Source organism: Acinonyx jubatus, chromosome C1 (assembly GCF_027475565.1).
Source record: "Acinonyx jubatus isolate Ajub_Pintada_27869175 chromosome C1, VMU_Ajub_asm_v1.0, whole genome shotgun sequence".
Lineage (NCBI taxonomy): Eukaryota > Metazoa > Chordata > Mammalia > Carnivora > Felidae > Acinonyx > Acinonyx jubatus.
Window position 1 is genome coordinate 28608959 of NC_069381.1, and position 8019 is coordinate 28616977.

Below are 8019 nucleotides of genomic sequence, written 5' to 3' on the forward strand. Positions count from 1 at the left end.
ATTCAACTTGCGAGCAAGATGAAGCGCAGGAACTTGAACTCCTGTTTTGCCTGCTTCCAAGAGTATCAAGGAGACTCGCTGAACAGGAGGCCTGACAAACTAAGCGCAAGAATTCTTCCTTAAGGCTGCTCGGAAACTCGCGCGCTGCTGGCCCCGCCCCACTCCGAGGCCCCGCCCAGGCCGTGAGGCCGGGAGAGGAGGTTTCCGTGGAGACGGCAAACAAGGCGCATATTTGAGGGGCTGCCGCTGGACTACTACCCCCGTCGCTGCCATGATCCCCCCTGCGGACTCTCTGCTCAAGTATGACACCCCGGTGTTGGTGAGCCGAAACACGGAGAAGCGGAGCCCCAAAGTAAGGAGGGGTCTCAGGGGGCGTCTCAGGGGGCGGGGGAGCCTGGAAGCTCGGATACAGAAAGGTCCCGGCGTTGAGGAGGGGGAATCCCGAGGGATAAGGTTTGCAGCAACTGGAAGAGAAGGGAATTGGGGTGGGGGAAGGAGGATGGGAGAGCGGAACAAGAAACCCAGATGGGGGACCCCAGAGGGCAGATTTAGGATGAGAAAGGAAGTCAAAGAGATGGATGGGGCTCACCCTTTTTCATAAGTAGCCTGGTCCAAGAACGGATCTGGTGGTGACTACTCCATCACTAGAGGCGTGAAAGCAGAGGGCTGAGCACCCTTGCCAGAAACGTCGTTCCAGGAGATACAAGCCTTGGGTCAGGGTGGGACCAAAGACTCTTCATGGCTTCCTTCAGCTAAGACACAACTTCTGACCAGAGGAGAGATGGGAGAAGTGAGCTGGGAAGAGGGGAGGGGTATTGAGTAGACCTGGAGCAACCCCAAGGGCTTGGATGTGTGGATTTCAGTGCCTGAATGACCTCCTGCCCTATCTTGTCTCTTCTCAGGCACGGCCGCTGAAAGTCAGCCCCCAGCAGCCTGGACCCTCGGGTCCGGTCCCACAGCCACCAAAGACCAAGCTTCCCTCAACATCCTGTGTCCCAGATCCTACGAAGCAGGCAGAAGAAATCTTGAATGCCATTCTGCCCCCAAGGTAAAAAACAAAAAAAGTGGGAGTGGTGGCTGACAGAAAGCCCAGGTTTTGCATTCCAGTGCTCCGCAACTTAGGAAGAGGCACCCTGTCTCTGTTCCTGGCCAGGATTTCCTCCCAGCATCCCAGAACTCCTAGAGCTTGCAGATGGCTGGATCCTGGGAGGATGGGGGGGACCTATTTGCCATCCTCATTTCTCAAGTGCTCTAACCCAAGCCTGCGGCTTTAAATACCATCTATATGCTGATGGCTCCCAAATGTGTTATCCCCAGCCCTGTCCTTTCCTCGAAACTCCAGACCCATATGTTCTACTGCTTTCTCATGATCTTCATGAAGGTGCCTCATAGACATCTCACCCTTCAGCATGTCCAAACGAAATCACAAGGCATCCCTCTCCCCACCTACTCATCCCCAGTCTTCTCCTTTCTACTAGTAGCTCAGGCCACCCTGCGTTCCTTTTGGTCCCTCACATCACGCGTCCTATCCTTCATCAACTTGTTTTGGTTCCGCCTTCAAACGGACATCCCCAATCCAACCACTTCCCACCGCCTCTGCTTCCACCATCTTGTTCCTCGTCACTGTTTGTCACCTACAGTGGCCTCCTGTCTGAAAACCTTGCTTCTGCTCTTTGCCCCTACGATGTATCCTCCGAACAGCCCCGAAATCACAAGCCAGATCATGCCAGTCTTCTACCAGGAACTCTTTACTGGTTTCCCATGTGACTCAGGCTAAAATCCAAAGTCTTTAGAATGACCCGGAAGCCCTGGCATGATCTCGTCCCTCACATATCCATGATCTCGTCCCCTGTTATTCTCCTTCTTGTTCAGTGTACGAATGCCATAGGGGTATCTGCTCACTGCTTCTGAAACACCTTCCATCACCCTCAGGGCCTTGACGGTTGCTGTTCTTACTGCTAAGGATACTCTTCCCCTGACGTCCACCTCATTCCCTTTGTCTCTTTCCTCGGGTCTTGCTCAAATGTGATTTCCTCAAGGGGGCCTTCCTTGCGGATCCTTGTAAAAGAGCACCTTCTGCCTTCTTCACCATCCCCTTACCCTGCTTCTTCCTCCTGCAGCCGCATTGATCACTATCTGACATGCTTTGTTGATGACTCTTATGGAATCGGTTGACAGTACGGTTTCGAAGGCTGTGATGTAAAGAGAGACTGCAGTCTCATCTGAGATGGAAGTCAAAGAAGGGAGGGGTGATTTTTCAGGTGGTTCTTTCCCATCAATAAAATGGAAATCCTCGGGGTGCCTGGGTGGCTCAGTCGGTTAAGTGTCCGACTTCAGCCAGGGTCATGGTCTCACGGTTCATGAGTTCGAGCCCCACTTCGGGCTCTGTGCCGCCAGCTCAGAGCCTGGAGCCTGCTTCGGATTCTGTGTCTCCCTCTCTCTCTGCCCCTCCCCCACGCGCGCGTGTGTGCGCTCGTGCGCTCTCTCTCTCTCTCTCTCTCTCTCAAAAATAAACATTTAAAAACATTTTTTAAATAAATAAGTAAATGGAAATCCTTCCCTCACAGTGATTCTACCCTCAGGCTCCCTCCTCGTGGTTCTGGAACCTGGCCATGCCTCTGACACGAGGTCTACTATAGTGGGGGCTGGGGGCGGGGGCCACATAGGCACACACCTTCAGGCACACACCTCCCCACTGCACACATCTGCCCCATTCTGGCTGGCAAGGTTCATGGCGCCCTGTGCCTCCCACCCCGCAAGTCAGTGGGGGAATTCTCACTGGGCCTTCTGTTCCAACCAAGCAACAATGCCCATGAATCTGTCCTCAACCCGCTAGATTAAGATCTGGAACACAGGTGATGTTTTCACGGGGACACGTAGGAAGGTAGAGTTGGCCCACAGCTAGGGGCCCCGTGGAGGTGGCTTAGTGGGTGTGGCTCTGGAGCCATAGGCTCCTCAAGGAAGAGAGGGGGGTAGAGGATTGCGGCCGGCTGGGGACCGAGCTGCCCCCTCGCTCCCGCTCAGCCAGAGAGCTCAAAGGGCCACCTCTGCTCGTGTCCCCAAGACCCTGTGGTCGATGGGCCTGCTCAGCCTCGCCGTGTCTGTGCCACAGGGAGTGGGTGGAAGACACGCAGCTATGGATCCAGCAGGTGTCCAGCGCTCCCAGCACCAGGATGGATGTAGTGCACCTGCAGGAGCAGCTGGACCGGAAGCTGCAGCAGCGACAGGCCAGGGAGACGGGCATCTGCCCCGTGCGCAGGGAGCTGTACTCGCAGTGCTTCGGTGAGTGGCGCGGCGTGCGCGGTGGAGGTCGGGGTGGGGGGGGATCCAACGCACATCTGCCGCCCCCTCCCCTTCCCTTCGAGCACAACCCCCAGCCCTGAGCGTCCCTGAGCTGCAAGCCCACCCCATCCCGGAGTCGTCTTGTGTCCCCCTACCTGCCCCACACCCAGGAACTGCCAAACGCGCCTCCTTCCCGCTCTTTGCCCGCCGACCTGACAACCCGGTTCCTAACCTCTCGGCAAATGTTCGGAGGTAAGATGAGAACTTCCGTTCTGAGTCTTTTTCTTTTCAAAGATTTTTATAATAAGCATATGCTGATTTTTTTAAATCGGAACAATTAACGTGCTAGATTCATATCCATCGACCAATATTCCAGCCCTTGGGCCGGGGAAATATTTCAGGGTAACTTACTGTTAACTGACAGTCACGAACGATTTAAGTGATCGTGTCAAATGGCTGTCCCCCAGCCAAACTCACTGGCCCCTGTGGACTCTGACGTTCAGACTGCCTTCAAACCCTGAGGCAGCTGCAGGGGCTGGCAGGCTCCCTTCAGTGTGAGTATGATTAGGGTCTGCTCTCCAGGTCGGCATTTACGGAAGAGATGGGTGGGCAGGCTCTAAATCCTACTGTTTCCAGCCCCACGCCCGTGCAGCTAGAGGGCACACAGGATTTCCCTGCTGCTTTAAAGCAGACGTCACGGGGCGCCTGGGTGATTCAGTCGTTTGAGTGCCCGAGTCTTGAGGTCCAACTCATGAGGTCATGATCTCACAGGTCGTGGGATCAAGCCCCATGGCAGGCTCCGCACGGTCAGTGTGGGATCCTCTCTGCCTCTCTCTGTCCCCCTCCCAAAATAAACTTTAAAAAAAATAAAAATAAAGCAGTCATCACCTTCAAACTGAAAAGTCCAATTTCCATGACTAGTACCCTGGAGGTTTTGCCTGAGGGTGGAAGAGAGGGGCCTCACGGCCGCAAACAAACCTGGGGGCACCTGTCTCCCTCTGTCCCGGGCCCCCAAGTGCCAAGTTCAGAGCAGTGGCTGTATGGCAGGGCTCCTGGGGCCTCTGTCTCCAGGTGAGGAGGACATACGCTAGCACCCTCCCCAGGAGGGAGGGTGGTTAGCCGGAGACGTGGTGTACTTCCCTCCTGCCTGCCCTCCTGACCTTGGTGTGTGTGTGCCTTGGAAGATGAGCTGATCCGGGAGGTGACCATCAACTGTGCGGAGAGGGGACTGCTGTTGCTACGAGTCCGGGACGAGATCCGCATGACCATCGCCGCCTACCAGACCTTGTACGAGAGCAGCGTGGCCTTTGGCATGAGGAAGGCGCTACAGGCTGAACAGGGGAAGTCAGACATGGAGAGGAAAGTGAGTGGGGTTGACCCTGGAGCTTCAGCCCTCTGTGACTCTTCTGTCAACCTCAGGGTCACATGCTTGTTGTTCCAGATGACATTCTGACGACCGAGGGTGCCATCCCCTCAGAGGGCACCACCCCCCCCTTCCCCCGGCGTTCAGCCTGGTCCTGGCAGAGCTGGCTCCTCTTGGCTGTGCCATGCCAGTCACTGACCTCCCACTGGGTGGCAGTACAGACCCGGGCCACGTCTCAGGTTGGACAGCTGTGTCCCAGGTCCCCTCTGAGGCCCAGGCACTCACACTGCCCCATCCTCTTGGCAACGTCCCAGGATGACGGGAGGTTCTGTCCTCAGATTGCAGAATTGGAAACGGAAAAGAAAGATCTGGAGAGGCAAGTGAACGAGCAGAAGGCCAAATGCGAGGCCACCGAGAAGCGGGAAAGCGAGAGGAGACAGGTGGAGGAGAAGAAGCACAATGAGGAGATTCAGTTCCTCAAGCGGACGAATCAGCAGCTGAAGGTGAGCCCCGTGCAGGCCCGGGTGGAGGGGCTCCTGCCCGCCCCCTCCCCCAAACTCCCCCCACCCTGGCCCCACGGCTCCGTTTCCTGCAGGGGACTCCGAATACTTGTCCACATGTACTGCCAAGGACTAAAGGAAGCTGGGGGGGGGGTGCGGGGGGATGCAGGGTGAGGGGTCATTACACAGATTCTCCACCCTTCTGTCTCTGGAGGGGGGCTCTGAATTTCCACGACCCCTCAGCCTGGCTCCTCAGCCCCTCCAAGTGGATGGTTTTGTTGCCCTTGGAAAAGTTGCCCAGCATCCAGGAGAGGTGGATATGGCAGAGTGGAACTTCTCTCCCGTTACGGCTGGCATTCTGGAGCCTTCCTGGAGTGGGCGGGATGTCTTCAGCAGGCTTTCGTGGGGGTGCCGTCCCGCCTGCAGCCCCCTCTGAGGCACAGCATTTGGGGCTGGCAGGGAAGGAGAAGAACCATTTGAAGTCAGAAACCCTGCCCGGGTGTGTGGTCAGAGGAACTCAACTGTGGGTATTTTTCCTCCAAGCCCCTTTGCCGGTGGTTTACTTTTATCCAGCTGAGCTGAGATGGGGGCCGGGCCTCCCAAACTCCAGGCTCTCCGTGGGATCTAAAGGTTCTCAAAGGCTGTGCCCCCAGAGCAGCGGCAGCATCACCCGGCAACTTGGAGAAATACCAATTATTGGGCCCATTCCGGATCTACTGAATGAGAGACTTTGGGGTTCGGGCCCAACAACCTAGCCAGGTCTGCAGGTGATTCTGGTGCTTGCCTAAGTTTGCGAACCACTGTTCTAGATAGGGGACCTGTTGTTGAGTGGCCGTCTCCCACGGCCCTGGCCACAGGGGCCCCTGGGTGGATCTCCCTCCCCTCCCTAGTCTCATGGAAAGCTTACATTCTTGGATTGGCAGGCCTCTTGGGGCTACACCAAGGACAGGCATCTGAGATAAAGAGGGCTTGTATTAACTGCTAGTGCAGGATGACAGATTCTCTCGTTGCTGAGTTTCACGAAGAAAAGCTAGACACTTCACAGCCGGCCACGAATCTGTTGACTTAGCAGCCTCTGAAGCTGCGTGCCTTATCTGCCATGTTCCTTGATCACCAGCCCGAGTTCTTCAGTTCCCCCTACGGTACCCGCAGCCAGAGCAGAGCAGAGCAGAATATCTTGGCATCTTTCTAACATTTACAAGCAACCTTGTCATCCCCTGGGTGAAGGACTCTTTAGAAGTGAGTTATTTTTATTGGCTCCAAGCTGCACTGCAAATAAAGCAGTGTTTGCAGTCCCCAGGATAGACCTACTTAAAGATCTGTCCACACACCATGATAGTAAATTATGTTACCGGCTGCTGGAGGAGCAGAGTATATAACTCCCAAGGGCCTTGAGCTTTACATACAAGATGGGCAGCTCCCTACTTACTGGTAGCAATTCTAATTGGGTGTCAAGTTGTCTCGGTGGCTGAAAAATTGCTGTTTCCCAAACCTCTTGTCCCAGCACAAGAGCTCCCAGGATCCCAAACCAGAGAGCCAAATGTTTAACTTAGCATTTCAGGCCTGAAATCTGAGCCACGAGAAGCCACTATTTCAACAACTTTTATTCAATTTCCTTTTCAATGCTTTATGTTCTACACTGAGCCATTATTGTATGGAAACCAGGACAGCTCCGGTTTCTCCTAATGTAGCAAGACCGTGTACCAAGCCAGACATCAGCTAATCTAGAAAATATGGAATTGGGAATGAAGGGAAAAACACTCGGAGGGGCCACGTCGGATTCTTCTTCCCAGAGCCTTTTATCACCTCTCAGCTATTTGTTAGGCTGCAAACTTCAAATAATTAACGGAGTTTGTTTTTGTTTTTCAGGCCCAACTGGAAGGCATTATCGCACCAAAGAAGTGATAATTTCCATATGGGTCTCAGCAAGCACTGGTACCCCGTCATAAGCCCGTTGTAATAAAAAAAAAAGCTAGTCTCCTGAGTGAACAAGCCATACCCTCCCCTGATCACCACCCACACGTTTGTCAGAAGTCACACGTGGCCCCAGTGTCATGAACACCTAGGTCTGGCAGCCAGGCTCTCGGCCGGGCAGCGGAAGGTGGCACAGTCTCTGTACGTGGCCAACCTTGGGATTCACCAACCCGAGCAGTCAGGCTTTCTGCCCCATCCCCCGCAGGTGAGGCAACGGCCCTCCCGCCACTGCTCCACGCTGGCACTTATTTCTAGCTAAATGAAGCTGCCTCCCTGCCCTGGTCCTGGTCCACGATTCATCTTAGACCTGAACTTGGGCTTCTGGGGCCTGTCTTTCCCTTACTTGGTGTCTTTCACCATCCCTACCCCAGTGCAGCTCTAGTGGCTCATTTTGGAGATTTGGGTTTATATGATGTTGTTTTATCCCTGCCCACCTAGCCCACCACGCCTACTTTCCCAGTTTGCCCAGTTGAGGAGGCGCCAAAGGTGGAGTCAAACCCGCCTTGAGAAAGTAAATGTTTGCTGGGAAGAAATACAAGTCACAAGGTCCCCGGTGAGCTGCCTGCACCTCGGCCCCTGCCCGCCGATTTGGTTTGTTCATCTTATTCTGCAGAAAACCAACCCCTGACCCTACACCCCTAACTGGCTGGGGTTTCACAACTGGAGAGGTACCCAGACCTCACATGCAGCTCTAATTATTAATGGTTAGGCTATGGCCTGTAGACTGCACTTTAGTATTCCTTGTAAGTTAAATCCAAAGTTTGGAGGCCCGTAAACCCAGAAGAGGAAGTTAGCGAAGCAAAGCTTTAATTTAGGGCAATCCGGGTGGGCCAGTGCAGCAAGATGACTCCATCATTCATTTAAATTTCACAAGGAACACACCTAAGGAGGCACTGATGT

The 8019-nt window shown here is 54.5% G+C and overlaps 1 protein-coding gene across 1 annotated transcript; it reads left to right on the forward strand.

The window, feature by feature from the left end:
- The first annotated feature begins 162 nt into the window (after window positions 1-162).
- DNALI1 (dynein axonemal light intermediate chain 1) lies at window positions 163-7129 on the forward strand. Its single transcript, XM_015070317.3, has 6 exons — window positions 163-352; window positions 903-1048; window positions 3113-3282; window positions 4467-4645; window positions 4984-5148; window positions 7015-7129. The coding sequence occupies exons 1-6, from the start codon at window positions 272-274 to the stop codon at window positions 7048-7050; spliced, it is 777 nt and encodes a 258-aa protein (XP_014925803.1). The 5' UTR covers window positions 163-271; the 3' UTR covers window positions 7051-7129.
- Window positions 7130-8019: the final 890 nt, after the last annotated feature.

Coding starts and splice junctions, on each gene's coding strand:
- DNALI1 (XM_015070317.3), top strand. CDS start 272: ATGATCCCCCCTGCGGACTCTCTGCTCAAGTATGACACCCCGGTGTTG. Junction 4,646..4,983: donor AGTCAGACATGGAGAGGAAA/GTGAGTGGGGTT, acceptor TTCTGTCCTCAG/ATTGCAGAATTGGAAACGGA. Junction 5,149..7,014: donor GGACGAATCAGCAGCTGAAG/GTGAGCCCCGTG, acceptor TTTGTTTTTCAG/GCCCAACTGGAAGGCATTAT.